Source organism: Pristiophorus japonicus, chromosome 14, assembly GCF_044704955.1.
Source record: "Pristiophorus japonicus isolate sPriJap1 chromosome 14, sPriJap1.hap1, whole genome shotgun sequence".
Classification (NCBI taxonomy): domain Eukaryota; kingdom Metazoa; phylum Chordata; class Chondrichthyes; family Pristiophoridae; genus Pristiophorus; species Pristiophorus japonicus.
The window spans coordinates 36,459,481-36,477,965 of NC_091990.1; the positions used below are offsets into that span (position 1 = coordinate 36,459,481).

The window sequence follows — 18,485 nt, forward strand, 5'->3', positions numbered from 1 at the left end:
TACAGCATGGAATACGACCATTCGGCCCATCCGTGCCAGCTCTCTGCAAGAGCACCTCAGCTAGTCCCACTCCCCTGCCCTTTCCCTGTAGCCCTGAATTCTCTTTTCTTTCAGGTACTTAATCAACTCCCTTTTGAAAGCTGTGATTAAGTCTGCCTCCACCATCCTTTCAGATAGTGCATTCCAGATTCTAACCACTCGTGTAAAAAAAGTTTTTTCTTATGTCGCCTTTGGTTCTTTTGCCAATCAACTTAAATCTGTAATGTGATATCTTAATTTCTTGCACTCTTTAATCTGATTATCAAATTAACATTAATGTAGGTATCAATTTGTGTGCAGTTTTACAATAATATAACCAAACACTGCAAACTAAATTAACGGTATTTCAAACAAACTTCATTTGAAAGCAGTTAACTTAGTTTATTTTGGGGATATGGACGTCACTGGCAAGGCTGGTATTTTTTGTCCACCCCTAGTTGCCCTTGAGAAGGTGATGGTGGACCTTCTTCTTGAATCGCTGCAGTCTATCAGGTGAAGGGACTCCCACAATGCTCTTAGATGAGGAGCTCCAGAATTTTGAAGCAGCAACAATGAAGGAACAGCGATACATGTCCAAATCAGGATGGTGTGTAATTTGGAAGGGAACTTGGAGGTGATGGTGCTCCGATACACCCGCTGCCCTTGTCCCTTTAGGTGTTGTGAGGTTAGGGGTTTTGGAGATGCTGCCAAAATGCCTTGGCAAGTTTCTGCACTGCATCCTGTCGATAGTACACACTGCAGCGACGATACGCCGGTGATGGAAGAAGTGAATGTTTAAGCTGGCGGACGGGGTGCTGATCAAGTGGACTGCTGTGTCCTAGATGCTGCCGAGTGTCCTAAATGCTGCTGCAGCTGCACCCATCCAGGCAAGTAGAGAGCATTCCATCATACTCGTGATGTGCCTTGAGGGAGAGAGTTGAGCCACGCCCTGCAGAATACCCAGTCTCTCACCTACTCTAGTAGTCACTGCATTTATGTGGCCAGTCCAGTTAAGTTTCTGGTCAATGGTGACCCTCAGGGTGTTGGTGATAAGGAACTCGGCAATAGTAATGTCACTTAGTGTCAAGGGGAGGTGGTTAAGCTATTTCTTGTTGGAGGTGGTAATTGCTGGCACTTGTGTGGGGCGAATGTTACTTACCAATTATTGGCCCAAACCTGAATGTTGTCCAGGTCTTGCTTCATTATCTGAGGGATTGCGAATGGAGCCGAACACTGCAATCATTCAGTGCACAGCCCCCCTTCTGACCTCATGATGGAGCGAAGATCATTGATGAAGCAGCTTAAGATAGCTGGGCCTAGAACACTGCTTAGAGAACTAAATATATTAAATATCCTGATGTTTAACTGAAATGGTTTTGTATCAGTGATGAGTTATGTATAAATGTTTTTAGTACTTCACTAAAAAAAAATGGAGTTTGGGATACTCAGAGTAGATAATAGAAGTTTTCAAATATCATATTCACCAGTATTTTCTGTGAAAAATGAGCAATATCTTTATTTGGATCTCCTCCAGCTGCCAGGCTCTGAGATTTGCTTTCCATGAACTGTGTAATGTTCTGTACCAGTTTCTCAAACTGCTCCATTTTGGGTAGCAGTTTTCTCAGCTTCTCTTCCTTCTCCTGTTGTTCACTGCACGCTGCTTCCAATTGGTTATTCAACTGGTCAAGTTTCTCTTGGAGTGAGGAAGCAGTTGCTCCATCTGCATTTTCAATGAAACCACAAACCATTTCCTGGGTTGTGTTAATGCTGCTCTGATGACTAGCGATATCCTGCTTTAATTTCTGAAAGATTTACAAAACAAGTTATTTTTGTAAAATGAAAATACCATATTGTACTTGAACTTTAGTGTACATTTTAATTTTATTGCTAGAAAGTAGCCACTGCTTGTTCCCGTCAGTAGTACTTTTAAGATTAATATATGCATTATAATATGCACACACACACATGAAAGAAAGGAGTAAGAAAGAGAGAATGAGAGAAAGAAAGTAAAGAAAAAGAGCGCAAGAGCACATGCGCTCTGTCAAAATATGTATGATCAACAAAATTATTTAATTACTCCACACTAAATCTTAAAGGAAAATAACTCCTGGTATTAGGATACTTCTGACAAGATGAGAAATAGTATCAGTGTAGACTTGCCATCAATGGTTATTCTGACTGTAAAATAAAACACTTAGGGGGAGAAATTCGGTCGCGCCTCATTTGGGCTGGTAACCCAGGCGGAGCGATAATTTTAGCGCCTTGAAAAAGTTTGCGCTCTCTGCCCAGAAATTTGTCAGAATCGGTCGAAGAGCTGACAGGAGCGCTCAATCAGATGTTGCACAGTACAACTGGGGGGACGATAAAGAAAGTTTGGTCGATAAATTTGGTGGACCTATTCCACATGCGTGAAACTTGGAGTCAGAGCCCGGGAATAGCCGACTCTGAAAGATGTGGTGCTTGCGAACTAATAATGCCCCCATTAAAGTTTTAGAAATAAGTTTTTCTCAAGCTCAAACTGGCATGTTTGTTTACCGCTGCAAACTCAGAGGCTCATCACCCTGCTGTGTGTAAATGTTGCATGGACTGTGACCGCCAAGGGAAGCGCTTCCTCATCCCTTTAAGTAGCCACCGGTTAACGACTCTGCAAGCCCGTGCTGACTGCTTTTCCAGACATTGTTCTTGGCCGTCGCTAAATGAAGCGACCGCACCTAATTTACCGACCAGGATGCGAGTGTGGACGCTGCACCAGGACGGACGTCAGGATCGCACTGATCCTCAGCAGCCAGGCGCTACTGGTTTGCGCCACCGGTGATTCTCTAATGAATTTTCGGTCGGGGTGCTAAATACTGCGCTCCCGTTCGGTAACCTCTTGCGCTCCCATCTGGCTGTTAACTGAGGCATCAAGCAACCGAAAATTCCAACTCTTAAACTGTCCAAAAAACTATGTTTGGACAGGAGTCTCCGAGAAGATTATGGTATGATGATGATATTATGACATGAGGAATGATAAGGTTATCATAGTTTCACCATTAATGGTTAGTTTGACTGCTCCAAAAAGCAAAAGCCTGGGAGAAAACTCACAGTATTTTGGGCAAGGGCTTCCTGGATGGCAGCAGATGACACCAAGTTATCCTGATTTTTCAAGCTCTTTTCAACGTCTTCCAACCAGTCCAGTAAATGATCCAAGCCTTCTTGAACATTTTGGGACTGAGCAATTGACATTTGCACCTTCTCATTGCGTTCTGACACCACCTTGGACAAGTTCTTATACCTCTGCGTGATGGAATCTAAAAAGGAACACAAGGTTCTGTTACGCTAACACTTAAAAGTTGCAATCAAAGTTTTTACCATTCAAAGCTTGAGAGTTTTTATAAATGCAAATTTATATTTTTCAATATAAATAGTAAATCTGACAAAATTGGTTACACTAGTGAATAATTAATAAAGAAAAAAAGAAAGACTTGCATTTATATAGCGCTTTTCCCAACCACTGGACATCTCAAAGTGTTTTACAGACAGTGAAGAACTTTTGGAATGCAGTCACTGTTGTAATGTGGAAAACGAGGCAGCTAACTTACATAAGGACATAAGAAATAGGAGCATGAGTAGACCATACGGTCCCTCGAGCCTGCTCCGCCATTTAATACGATCATGGCTGATCCGATCATGGACTCGGGTCACTTCCCTGCCCGCTCCCCATGACCCCTTATCGTTTCAGAAACTGTCTATTTATGTCTTAAATTTATTCAATGTCCCAGCTTCCACAGCTCTCTGAAGCAGCGAATTCCACAGATGCACAATCCTCAGAAGAAATTTCTCCTCATCTCAGTTTTAAATGGATGGCCCTTTATTGTAAGATTATACCCCCTAGTTCTAGACTCCCCTATCAGCAGAAACATCCTCTCTGCATCCACTTGGTCAAGCTCCCTCATAATCTTATATGTTTCGATAAGATATCCTCGCATTCTTCTGAATTCCAATGAGTAGAAGCCCAACCTACTCAACCTTTCCTCATAAGTCAACCCCCTCATCTCTGGAATCAACCTTGTGAACCTTCTTTGAACTTCCTCCAAAGCAAGTATATCCTTTCGTAAATACTAAAACTGCACGCAGTATCCCAGGTGTGGCCTCGCCAATACCCTGTACAACTATAGCAAGACTTCCTTGCTTTTATACTCCATCCCCTTTGCAATAAAGGACAAGATACCATTGGCCTTCCTGATCACTTGTTGTACCTGCATACTAACCTTTTGTGTTTCATGCACAAGTATCCCCAGGTCCCGCTGTACTGCAGCACTTTGCAATCTTTCTCCATTTAAATAATAACTTGCTCTTTGATTTTTTTCTGCCAAAGTGCATGACCTCACACTTTTCAACATTATACTCCATCTGCCAATTTTTTGCCCACTCACTTAGCCTGTCTATGTCCTTTTGCAGATTTTGTGTGTCCTCCTCACACATTGCTTTTCCTCCCATCTTTGTATCGTCGGCAAACTTGGCTATGTTACACTCAGTCCCTTCCTCCAAGTCGTGAATATAGATTGTAAATAGTTGGGGTCCCAGCACTGATCCCTGCGGCACCCCACTAGTTACTGATGCCAATCCGAGAATTAACCATTTATCCCGACCCTCTGTTTTCTGAAGTGGGACTTGAACCCACAACCTTCTGTCTCCGAGGTGAGTGTGCTACCCACTGAGCCACAGCTGACACTAGTGAACTTTGTTTTGTGCTTTTAATCAATTTTTTAAGGGAAAGGGAGGGGAGGAGGGAGGGGGAGAGGGAAGAGAGGGAAGAGAGGGAGAGGGAGGAGGAAGAAAGGTAAAGGGAGAAGGGGAAGAGGACAGGGAGTGAGAAGGGGAGATCGAAATGAGGGAAGGGGAGAATGAAATGAGGGAAAAGAAATGAGGCACTGGAAAGGGAAATGAAAGGAGTGGGAGAGGAAGGGAGCAAGTAAAGAATGGGGGGGGGCGGGGGCGGGGGGGCATTAGAGGAATAAAGGAACAGGATTAGGTCATTCAGTCCCTTGAGCCTGTTCCATCATTCCATTAGATCTGTACCTCAACTCCTTTCACTCATCACTAAGAGCAGGAGAAGCAGAGGGAGGAAATAAAAATAGAAAATGTAAACAGAAAAGACAAATTAACTAAAATGTTAACTTATCTTTGTTCATTACAACTGCTGTCAGAACAGTGTACTTGCAGCAATTTTTTGAGCTTGTTTCAGATTCTCCGTTTTTTTTGTTTTTGTACGATTTGCAAGTTATTCTGATCTCCAATGAATCTCCTCCGACTTTTGTAAACAGTTAGCTGATATAGCATCACTTTGACCCAATTGGTTGCTTCATTAACTTAGTGCTAGTACGTTACTGTGATTGAGAGGATTCCCCGCAGAAAATCCCATTTGGTGCTGTTTCCATTTTCACCATCTCCAAACTAGGTAGGATTAACTCAACAATTCAAAATGATTAAGTACTTCTCATGCAGTACTTTCAAACGACTTAACACTTAAACTATGTGCCACTGCAGCAAAGACATCATTCAATAAATATGTGTTATGCAATACCAGTGGGATTCTGGCATACTTGCCTGGATTACTACGCTGCCCTATAATGTTAAACTTCATACTGAGCATGGCTTTCTCTGAAATATTATTTTACTTTCGGAAATATTATTGTCTTTTTATTTAAATGTAATTTTCAAATGTACACAATTTTTTACTACAAAATAATTGTATTTTCTTCAAGTTTTTCTGTGACATTTTTCATTGTGATACTGAGCTATTTGCACCAGATTTATGAGCTGCTATATGAAAATGAATGAACATATTTACAGCAAATATCTGAGAACATGACTCAAAGTTTAGTGGGTCATCCATATTAATTACATGCATTGAAGATACTTGTGCTAATTGCTGATGGGAAGTATTGTTTTCTCTTGGTTATAATTGGAAAACTATATTTTGGTATATATGGCTAATATTGAAAACTGTACCTGTTGTTTGCTGAATTTGATCCTGGTTTGGAACAAGGTCATCATCCAAGAACAAGAGATTTTTTGCTGCTTTCTGTAACTTTTCTACACTGACTTGGTGTTCAGCTAAATCTCCCTGAAGCACCTGTAATTACACAACTGCACAGTGAGACATCCAGAATACAAATTAATAATTCATTAACTGCAAGATTCACACTCGCAACACTGCTTATTTATAGCACCACATAAAATGCAAATATAAAGTCAATAAAATCTACAATAATTTCCACGAGACATGATTTTAACAGCTTCAATAGCTACTGGTAACATTCAACACACTACTCAAATGTTCTTGTTCTACAACAATGTGCATTTATTTAGCGGCTTTAACGTAGTAAAATGTTCCAAGGCGGGGAACTTGTTTTAATAATAAGTGAATGATGGTTATTATGCAGGTTGGATTTGAATTTTATTCAATAATGGTTTATATATGATAGAAATTCAACTAAATTAATCCGTTGTACTGTATAAAGTACCACAAAGCTCCTCTGATGGCCTGGTGGATTAAGACATTGCCCAGTATACCGCTGAGCCATACAGAATGGAAGATCCCTTCTGTGAAAGCACTACAAATAGACTCAAAACCCTTTGGCCAGGGAGGGGAAAGAATGGCAAGGGCCTGTGCTTCTGATGGATATCCAGTAACCCTGTGGGTGAGTGCATGTATTTGGACATTGGGAAAGAGAATAATTGGGCTCAGTTGTGATGTGCTCCACGGTAATAGCCCACTGACACTCACTTTCTAGGCTCACACATGAAGAACAGCCACCTGGGCAAAAATATTGAGGTCTGTTTGCATACAGGCAACTTGATCTGGCAGAACACAGAGCCTTCAGGAAAAGGGAGAAAATTGCCAAAGAATATAAAGATCTGTGGCATAGATTTTCCAATTATTATTATACTAATGCTGGCAGTAAACCTTTTAAAATTAAGTAAATAAGCGGCTGCCAGTGTTATAATATCACCAGTTAGAAAATCTAAGTTTGTCATAATTGTTTTACAGTCACAAGAAAGCATTCAATAAGGCTATACCGCACCCAAATGGGGCGATTCTGAATTTCGACCCCATGGTTTTTAAACTAAAGATTAATGCTGAGAAATTGGCCTCCTTAGCTTCTCCCATTTTCGCCTCCGGGGGGGGGCGATAACGTGGCACTAACCAGGTACCGACCGGGCGCGGTGATAACATCGATTCCCGCCATATTCGGTGGGAGGTTTGCGGCGGTGGTATGGCGATGTGTCCCGATCTCCTTTGCCCAGAGATCATGACGTCATCGCCGTGCGCCTCGCCCCAGAATTGAACTTGCATTCCACCCCCTGCAGCATCACCGGGCGAAAACGCCAGCAGCTGCAGGAGGCGTCCATCAGTAGGCTGGGCACTCTGGGGATGATTAAAGGCGAGGTGGCCGAAGTAAAAAAAAAAATGACCTGCTCTCCTTCAGGTTTGGTGCCACTCTTCTTTGGCCGAGATCAATCAGCCTGGCATTCTGCTTCACTGCATCCGGCCGGATCGCAGCTGCCGTCGGGGAGAAGGTAAGTTTTAATTTTGCAGAGCCTGCAATGAGGGTGCTTCCCTTTAAGGGAGGGAAGGAGCCTTTCAATGCAGCAGCGCTGCACGGCCCAATGTGCAGCACTGCTCAACTTACTGCCCTGTCTGCTGCCTCTTGCGCTCCAGGAGTGCAACACTCAAATTTCTTTTGAAGTAGAAAAAGATTAGCGCACCAAATGGGGCGCTCCCGAATTTCTCCCCTAAATTTTGCTGTAGCATCTACGAGTACATCCCAAATGGAATTCTGGACTGTTAAATATATGAGTGGACTATTCCCCCAAAATCCATAATTGACAAGCATTAAAATTAATGCAATATATGAAACTTGTTTAATCCATAAATGCAATTAGTTTTGAAAAGTTACAATAGTTTCTCACAGTAAAGGAGGCAAGCATAATTTGGTATCTTAAGAAACCCCATAAATAAGCAAAATAAAAATAGAAATCGCCTGCAGTTTCCCCTAGTTATGGGCAACACAACTCCAGACAGCCCTGTCCTTAGTCACTAAAATCACCAGGAAAATAAGTGAAAAATTAGATGTATAATGAATATGAGAAATGCAGTTTTGCGATGTGGGAGATTTAAGAAAAAAAAACATGGACATAAACCGATTATACCCTCTAATAACTTAATTTGACATGTTAACTTCATTACTTAATTGGGTTGTTTGAATCTACATATCAAATAGTTAAAAATACAATTGATTTACTGGATATTCGAAACATTAAGCTATTACGGTGTAGATGTGTTTTTTTTTACTTCATCAATAAAACACTGACAGAGACCACAGTAAAAGGCATTAGAAGTATCCAACCAGGAAAAAAAAAAGCACTCAGACTTTGAGAGTCTTGCATTGAATGGCAACTTATCATATCTCAGAAATGTTTTAAAACACTTGAAATACAAAATAATTTGCAGTGCAGTAACTGATACATAGGCAATCACAAAGCTTTTTTGTGCAAAGAGCACAAATCTGATCACTATCTTTTTTGAGGTTAGTTGAGGGAGGAATGTTGGTCAGGATACTGGGAGAACTCCCTGCTCTTGCTTGAATAGTGTCATGAGATTAATGTCAACTTGAACCACCAGAACAGACGAAAGGTTTGATGCATCAACCAAGGTATGGCATCTCTGTCAACACAGCATTTCCTTAGTATTGCAATTAAATGTGAACATAAATTTTGCGCTCAAGTACTAAAGAGGATCTTGAACTCAACCTTTTGACTCGGGGGAGAGTGCGACTAAATGAACCAAGCTGACACTTAAAGTGGGAAGCAGTCCTTTTTTAAAAAAAAATGATGATTCATAAGATACCTGCATTTTTATAAGCCAGGTGTCTTCAATAGAAAGTACTTCTTTCTCGCTCTCCGCATCATATGTAGGCAATAAAACAATTGGCTAGTTTTTATAGAGAAAGAAAATCAATCATCCAACCTCCCGTTGAGATAATTACAGCATTGGGTTTCGTCTTCACCAACACTTCGGTTTTTGGGTTTCTTCTACCCTCCTAGATTTTACAACTTCTGTATTTTAGCTTATTCTCCGATGACCTCAAAATTATACTCAACAGCACTGATATTTAGGTAAACTTTAGGTACTGTCTAAATTGTCAAACTGCTTGTCCGACATCCAGTACTGGATGAGCAGAAATTTTCTCCAATTGAATATTGGGAAGACTGGAGCCATTGTCTTCAGTCCCCACCACAAACTCCGTTCCTTAGCCACCGACTCCATCCCTTTTCTTAGTAGCTGTCTGAGGCTGAACCAGACTGCTCGCAACCTTGGTATCATATGTGACCCTGAAATGAGCTTCCGACAGCATATCCGTAGCATAACTAAGACCTCTATTTCCAACCCCGTAACAATGCCGGTCTCCTCCCCTACCTCAGATCATCAGTTGCTGAAACCCTCATCCATGCCTTTATTACTGCTGGACTTGACTATTCCAACACACTCCTGGCTGGCTTCCCACATTTGACCCTACGTAAATTTGAGATCATCCAAAACTCAGCTGCCCGTGTCCTAACTCGCACCAAGTTCCATTCATCTATCACCCCTGTGCTCACTGACCTACAATGGCTCCCGGTTAAGCAATGCCGCGATTTAAAAATTCACATCCTTGTTTTCAAATCCCTCCATGGTCTCTCCCCTCCCTATCTTTAATCTCATACAGCCCCACAACCCCCCCTAGATATCTGTACTCCTCTGATTCTGCTCTCTTGAGCATCCCTGATAATAATCGCTCAACCATCAGTGGCCGTGCCTTAGGTTGCCTGGGTCCTAAGCTCTGGAACTACCATCCTAAACCTCTTTACCTCTCACTCCTCCTTTAGGACACTCCTTAAAACCTACCTCTTTGACTAAGCTTTTAATCATCTGTCCTAATATCTCCATATGCAACTCGGTATCAAACTTTCTTCAATAACGCCCCTGTGAAGCGCCTTGGGATGTTTTATTACATTAAATGCAAGATGGTGTTGTTGTTGCACAAATATTACAAAAGCACTAGTTCCTTAGCAAAATCTCAGATTTGCATCCAAGGCTGGTTTCGACAGGATCCCAACCAAGAAGCATCTGTATTTGATATTCCCCGCAGAGAAATTAAACCTGAAAAGAAAGGAAAATTACACGAAAATAACTTTGCTTGTTACTTTAATGGGGTGAATTTCCGCTGGCTTCTCCCCTTCTGCAGGCGAGACAAAGCGGGAGAAACTCCCAGGAAATTCCCGGGGTACATCTTATACTACTCATACTATACTGCTGATGTGAAAAAACTGTCTACAGCCTGCGATAAAAACATAATCTCACCTCTTCTCTTGATCCAACATCATGCCAAATGGTATTTTCAGAAATTAAGGAATGAATGTACTTCATAAATTAGAAACATTGGCTCCCGCATTTACTGGGGCGGGGTTTCGGAGCGGAGGGGTGGAGGTATGGTCAGAAACGGCGTGGAATTTTAACTCCATGACGTGCGTGTCTTTTTAAAATTTAAACTGATTCCCTGCCCAGAAGCCAGCCTGATTGACAGGCTTGGCTGCTTGTCGGGTGGAGAAGTTCTCCAGAAAAGGCCACACTTTTCGTGGTTGTGGAGGGTGGAGATCGCGGGGTGGGGGCGGGTTGAGCGTGGTTGGGAAGGTTGGAGAGAGATCGAAGGTAGCGGGGAGAAAGAGTTTGTGGAGGTGGGGGGAGCCGTTTACAGATTAGCTTGTTGGGTCTGGAGGAAACACCCGTCCTCCTAGCCCAAAACCAGTGCTGTAAAGGCACTGACTGATGGATCCAGTCCTTTTCGCTTCCTTTTACCGGATGTGTTTCCCAAGGTCCGAGAAACCTGGCCAAACTGGGTTAAAAAAATAGAAACACTAAAAATAGTAGCACTCAGTCTCATTAAAAGGTTTCAACGACCTACCTGCCTCTTAAGAGCAGATTGATCACCCACCCCTTGTTCTGCTTCCATTACAACCAGATGTGGGTGGGTTAGTTCCTATTTCAGACTTCAAACATTTTAAGCTCCCACTTAACCCCATACCCACCTGTGTTTGGGGTTACAATTACCCCCATTGTTTGAGATACATATTAAAAAATATTTTGAAGAATTCACAGTTCTGCTTATAATTTAGAATGAACAACGTTATAGTGATGTTGATTTACCTTGATACTCTCAAGCTGCTTCTGCATGCTTTGTGGATCAGAAGAAATAGTTTCTGACAGAAGATTGTCTCCAGTTGTCTCCGAGCTCTCTAGCCACAAATCTAGTCCATTGGCTACCTCTTGGAAATGTTGGTATTTCTCCAACATATTGGCCAGGTGAGAGCCAAGTTTATTACACTATGAACCAAGCAAATAAATAATTATATAGATGTTTAAACTCCACAATTTTGATAACATAAGAGTCAGATGTGTCCCATTTAGCAAGTGTCTAATCTATTGAAGATCTGTCAAGACAGTACATTTGCCAGGTCATTGTTGCTTAAACTAACATTCAGTCATACATTCTAATGAAAGGCTATCAACTTGAAAAGTTAACTCTGTTTCTCTCTCTTCACAGATGCTGCCTGACCTGCTCAGTATTTCCAGCATTTCCTGTTTGAATTCAACCATAACACAGCACAAGATGTTTCCTGCATCAATATTTTTGAGAACCAGATGAAAAAGACTCAACTCCTTCTGCACCATCAAAGGTGAACAAAGTAGAAGAGAAGATCATAGAATGATACAGCAGAGAACGAGGCCATTCGACCCAATGTGCCTGTGTTGGCTCTTTGGTAGAGCGATCCAATTAGTCCCACCCTCACTGCTCTTTCCCCATAGCCTGTAAGCTTTTTTCCTTCAAGTATTTATCCAATTCTCTTTTAAAGGTTACTGTTGAACCGGCTTCCATTACCCTTCCAGGTGGTGCATTCAAAATCACAACAACTCACTGCGTAAGAAATTATTTTCCCATGTCGCCAATGGCTCTTTTGCCAATTACCTTAAATATGTACATTCTGGTTACTGACCCTTCTGTCACAGGAAACAGTTTCTCCTTATTTACTTTATCGAAACCCTTCGTGATTTTGAACGCCTCTATCAAATCCCCACATAACCATCTTTGCTCTAAGGAGAACAAACCCAATTTTTCCAGATAACTGAAGTCCCTCATCCCTACCATTCTAATACATCTCCTCTCCACTCTCTCTAAGGCCTTGACATCCTTCCTAAAGTGTGGTGCCCCGATTTAGAAACATAGAAAATAGGTGCAGGAGTAGGCCATTCGGCCCTTCTAGCCTGCACCGCCATTCAATGAGTTCATGGCTGAACATGCAACTTCAGTACCCCATTCCTGCTTTCTCGCCATACCCCTTGATCCCCCTAGTAGTAAGGACCTCATCTAACTCCTTTTTGAATATATTTAGTGAATTGGCCTCAACAACTTTCTGTGGTAGAGAATTCCACAGATTCACCACTCTCTGGGTGAAGAAGTTCCTCCGCATCTCGGTCCTAAATGGCTTACCCCTTATCCTTAGACTGTGTCCCCTGGTTCTGGACTTCCCCAACATTGGGAGCATTCTTCCTGCATCTAAACTGTCTAACCCCGTCAGAATTTTAAACGTTTCTATGAGGTCCCCTCTCATTCTTCTGAACTCCAGTGAATACAAGCCCAGTTGATCCAGTCTTTCTTGATAGGTCAGTCCCGCCATCTCGGGAATCAGTCTGGCGAACCTTCGCTGCACTCCCTCAATAGCAAGAATGTCCTTCCTCAGGTTAGGAGACCAAAACTGTACACAATACTCCAGGTGTGGCCTCACCAAGGCCCTGTTCAACTGTAGCAACACCTCCCTGCCCCTGTACTCAAATCCCCTCGCTATGAAGGCCAACATGCCATTTGCTTTCTTAACCGCCTGCTGCACCTGCATGCCAACCGTCAATGACTGATGTACCATGACACCCAGGTCTCTTTGCACCTCCCCTTTTCCTAATCGGTCACCATTCAGATAATAGTCTGTCTCTCTGTTTTTACCACCAAAGTGGATAACCTCACATTTATTCACATTATACTGCATTTGCACTCACCTAACCTATCCAAGTCGCTCTGCAGCCTCATAGCATCCTCCTCGCAGCTCACACTGCCACCCAACTTAGTGTCATCCGCAAATTTGGAGATACTACATTTAATCCCCTCGTCTAAATCATTAATGTACAGGGTAAACAGCTGGGGCTCCAGCACAGAACCTTGCGGTACCCCACTAGTCAATGCCTGCCATTCTGAAAAGTCCCCATTTACTCCTACTCTTTGCTTCCTGTCTGACAACCAGTTCTCAATCCATGTCAGCACACTACCCCCACAATCCCATGTGCTTTAACTTTGTACATTAATCTCTTGTGTGGGACCTTGTCGAACAACTTCTGAAAGTCCAAATATACCACATCAACTGGTTCTCCCTTGTCCACTCTACTGGAAACATCCTCAAAAAATTCCAGAAGATTTGTCAAGCATGATTTCCCTTTCACTAATCTATGCTGACTTGGACCTATCATGTCACCTCTTTCCAAATGCACTGCTATGACATCCTTAATAATTGATTCCATCATTTTACCCACTACCGATGTCAGGCTGACCGGTCTATAATTCCCTGTTATCTCTCTCCCTCCTTTTTTAAAAAGTGGGGTTACATTGGCTACCCTCCACTCGATAGGAACTGATCCACAGTCAATGGAATGTTGGAAAATGACTGTCAATGCATCCACTATTTCCAAGTCCACCTCCTTAAGTACTCTGGGATGCAGTCCATCAGGCCCTGGGGATTTATCGGCCTTCAATCCCATCAATTTCCCCAACACAATTTCCCGACTAATAAGGATTTCCCTCAGTTCCTCCTCCTTACTAGACCCTCCGACCCCTTTTATATCCGGAAGGTTGTTTGTGTCCTCCTTAGTGAATACCGAACCAAAGTACTTGTTCAATTGGTCCGCCATTTCTTTGTTCCCCGTTATGACTTCCCCTGATTCTGACTGCAGGGGACCTACGGTTTATCTTTACTAACCTTTTTCTCTTTACATATCTATAGAAACTTTTGCAATCCGTCTTAATGTTCCCTGTAAGCTTCTTCTCGTACTCCATTTTCCCTGCCCTAATCAAACCCTTTGTCCTCCTCTGCTGAGTTCTAAATTTCTCCCAGTCCCCGGGTTCTCTGCTATTTCTGGCCAATTTGTATGCCACTTCCTTGGCTTTAATACTATCCCTGATTTCCCTTGATAGCCACGGTTGAGCCACCTTCCCTTTTTTATTTTTACGCCAGACAGGAATGTACAATTGTTGTAATTCATCCATGCAGTTTCTAAATGTCTGCCATTGCCCATCCACAGTCAACCCCTTAAGTATCATTCGCCAATCCATCCCAGCCAATTCACGCCTCATACCTTCAAAGTTAGCCTTCTTTAAGTTCTGGACCATGATCTCTGAATTAACTGTTTCATTCTCCATCCTAATGCAGAATTCCACCATATTATGGTCACTCTTCCCGAAGGGGCCTCGCACAACGAGATTGCTAATTAATCCTCTCTCATTACACAACACCCAGTCTAAGATGGCCTTCCCCCTAGTTGGTTCCTCGACATATTGGTCTAAAAAAACCATCCCTTATGCACTCCAGGAAATCCTCCTCCACCGTATTGCTTCCAGTTTGGTTAGCCCAATCTATGTGCATATTAAAGTCACCCATTATTGCATGCACCCGTAATTTCCTGTTTGATTTGAACATAATACTCCAACTGAGGCCTAACCAATATTTTATAAAGGTTTAGCATAATTTCATTGATTTTGTACTAGGAACAAGCTGATGACAATTCAGACTAATCCAAAGGTAATGAACTAGACTACTGGCTACTATCAACTCAGTATGGGCACTGGATCAGAAGGGTTTGAAACTCCTGAGACTTCTCACTGTGGGTGACTTAGATGTTTACATAATCATTTTGGTATTTTGGGACTAATTTTGAGTTCACACTTAGTGGATGGAAAATTGTGGTCAGCGGCCGACACGTGCAGCTGGCAAGTGAGGTTGGTGATAAGGTTTTACATAGGATATACAGCACAGAAAAAGACCATTTGGCTCAACCAGTTCATGCTCTACTCGAGCCTCCTCCAGTGTTTGCTCATCTAACTCTGTCAGCATAATCCTCTATTCTTTTCTCCCTCCTATGCTTATCTAACTGCCCCTTAAATGAATCTAGACTATTTGCTCCAACCACTCACTATGGTAGAGTTCCAGATTCTCATCACTCTATGGATGAAGAAGTTGCTTGGATTTCTTGGTGACTATAGTATATTGATGGCCTCCAGTTCTGCCCTTCCTGACAAGTGGAAACACTCTCTGTATCTACTTTATCAAAACCTTTCATAACTTTAAAGACCGCTATTTGGTCACCACTCAGCCTTCTCTTTGAGAAAAGAGACCCAGCCTGTTCATCTTTTCCTAATAGGTATACCCTCGCATTTCCGGTATCATTCTTGTAAATCTTTTTTTGTACCCTCTCCAGTGCCTCCATACCCTTTTTATAATATGGCAACCAGAATTAACCAAGGTTTGATACAAGTTTAGCATAACTTCACTACTTTTCAAATCTATCCCTCTAGAAATAAACCCTAGTGCTTGGTTTGCTTTTTTATGGCCTTGTTAACCTGTGTCGCTACTTTTTCTTGATTTGTGTGTTTGTACTCCACGATCCCTTTGCTCTTCTACCCCATTTAGATTCTTGTTTTCCAAGTAATATGCAACCTCCTTATTTTTCTTACCAAAATGTAATACCCTCACATTTCAGAGTTGAAATTCATTTGTCAATTATATGCCCATTCTGTAAGTTTATTAATGTCTTCCTGTAATTTGTTGCAGTCCTCCTCAGTATTGACTATCCCGCCCAATTTGGTGTCATCCACAAATTTAGAAATTGTGTTTTTGATTCTAAGGTCTAAATCGTTAATATAAATTCTGAACAACAGTGGTCCCAATACTGATCTTGTGGAACATCACTATCCACCTTCTGCCACTATGAATAGCTACCCTTTACCCCTACTCTCTGCTTCCTGTCATAAAGCAAGCTAGCTATCCATTCTGCTACTTGTCCCCTGACTCTGCATTCTCTGACTTTATTCATTAAGCTATTCTGTGGTACCTTATCAATGGCTTTTTGAAAATCTAGATAAATTACATTTACTGCATTTACCCTGGTCTATTCTCTTCCTTACATCTTCAAAGAAATTGGTCAAGCAAGACTTTCCCTTCTGAAATCCATGCTGACTATTCATTATTATATTTTTGGTTTCTAGATGTTCTTCTATTTTCTCCTTTAGTAGGGATTCCATTATATTTCCTACCACTGATGTTAGCTGACTGGTCTATAGTTACCTGGACATGGTCTATCTTCCTTCTTAAATAAAGAAGGTATTACGTTAGCTATACGGCAGTCCTCTGGCACTACACCCTTTTCAAATGAATTATTAATTATGTGTAGCAATGCCTCTGCTATCTCTTCCCTAGATTCTTTTAAAATGCATGGATTTAATTCGTCTGGACCAGGGGGTTTATCATCTCAGTTTGATTAGTTTATTTAATATTTCTCCTCTTTTTATTTTAAATGCAGTTATCTCATTTCTAATCTCATCATCTGATGTCATGTCCACCTGTTCTATCTCCCTAGTAAATACTGAAGCAAAGTAATTATTTAATATTTCTGCCATCTCTTTATCACTGTCTGTGGTATTATCCTGTCTATCCCAGAGTGTCCCTATTCTCAACCCGACTTCCTTTTTTATTTGTGTCTGCAAAATATTTTACTATTTTGTTTTACTTGATAAGTTAATTTCATAGTTCCTCTTTACTTTCCTAATTGTTTTTTTTGACTTCTCTCCAAATCTTTCATATTGTCCCTCATCAAGCTCTGTCCTGCTGTCCATGTACTTAGTGTATGCTTATATGCTTCTTCCCTTACCCTCAATTTTTCTCATGTCTTTATTTATCCATGGTGTCTCATTAGTGTTTAGCTTGTTCTTGTTTTTTAGCAAAATATATTTTTCCTGGACTCGATTGAACTCAGTTTTAAATGTTTCCCCATTGATGTTCTGCATCATTATTTACCAATATTGTTGTACATTTTATTTTCCCAAGTTCTATTCTCAGCCACTCCTAAATCAGCTTTTCTCCAATCTATTATCCTGGTCTCTGTCATACTTATGTCCTTCTCAATTATTATCTTAAAGCGTATTATATTATGGTCACTATTGCCTAGCTGTTCCCCTACTTTTACTTCTTTTATTTGCTCTGGTTTATTCCTCATTACTAGATCCAATAGCGAATCCTCCCTTGTTGGGCTTCCTACATATTGGGTTAGAAAGGAGTCCTGTACACATTGTAGGAACTCCATTCCCTTATTACCTTTACCTACCTCTTCTGTCCAATTAATATCAGGTTAATTTCATTAATTTATTTTGTACTTCTTCAATGCCTACTTTGATTGCTGATACATTGTGGAATAATAATTCTTAAAAAAATGTATTTATTCCCACTAGACTTGGAGAAATAATGAAGCACATAAGGCAGGAGGCCATTAAGTACTACCACACTAAACATGAGATTCATCAAGAAAGCAACTGGCACTTCAAATAGCAGTTGAAATCGTCGCGACCTTTCAATGGTGAACTTAAAAAAGAGATGGAAAATAATAAAAGTAATGAATCTGACTAATGCCTGTTGTCTGAAGCTGGAAACAGGGAAGATAAATAGTGCTATCCAAAGGAGATGTCCCTAAATTTGGCATAAATTGACAATTTCATTCAGAAACGTCACCAGATGGCTGGTGTGTGAAATGACAAATGTGACATGAGTATAATGGGGGATTGCACGTGAGGTTGCGCTGAGCCACATTGCTGATCAAAAATAAGTGATCTTTACTTTGCATCCAACCTGTGCTGTACTTGAGCTGGGACTGTTCAATGCTAACAATGATTGCCCAGAATAGAAAGTGTTCCATTCCACTGAACTAACCAGCCGTTACCTTGAGAAATATAGAAGTCACAAAAAAAATCACTCTCTGATTTACTGAGCTGGCATGTAGAGGTTACAAAATAAAAATCACCAAACATTCCAACTGCCTAATTTTCAAATTTAGTGCAACAATGCAACTGTAATGCTTAATACCAGAGGTCTAACTATTGCCCTGCTACATTCAATATGATCTATTCTGGCTTTGATTCCCTTTGAAGTTGAATCTGGCACAATTACACTTCCCAGGAAATTAGATCTTTTGTACTAGCTTGTGATTATTTGCTGTAGTGGTCTGTGTCTAATTGAAATGAGTTAGGTCACTTATGAGGATCATAATGCTCAGCACATTTGATAATGGTTTACTG

At 41.3% G+C, this 18,485-nt stretch overlaps 1 protein-coding gene across 11 annotated transcripts in view; it reads right to left on the reverse strand.

Moving 5' to 3' along the window:
* The window catches only part of macf1a (microtubule actin crosslinking factor 1a), a 577,816-nt gene that overhangs the window by 174,841 nt on the left and 384,490 nt on the right, over positions 1-18,485 (reverse strand). For all 11 annotated transcript variants that reach the window (XM_070899169.1, XM_070899162.1, XM_070899161.1 and 8 more), the window contains 4 exons: positions 11,252-11,428; positions 6,013-6,136; positions 3,103-3,308; positions 1,503-1,820 (listed from right to left, as the gene is read on the reverse strand). In XM_070899169.1, coding sequence (XP_070755270.1) covers positions 1,503-1,820; positions 3,103-3,308; positions 6,013-6,136; positions 11,252-11,428 — 825 coding nt within the window. The remainder of the gene's footprint in view (positions 1-1,502; positions 1,821-3,102; positions 3,309-6,012; positions 6,137-11,251; positions 11,429-18,485) is intronic.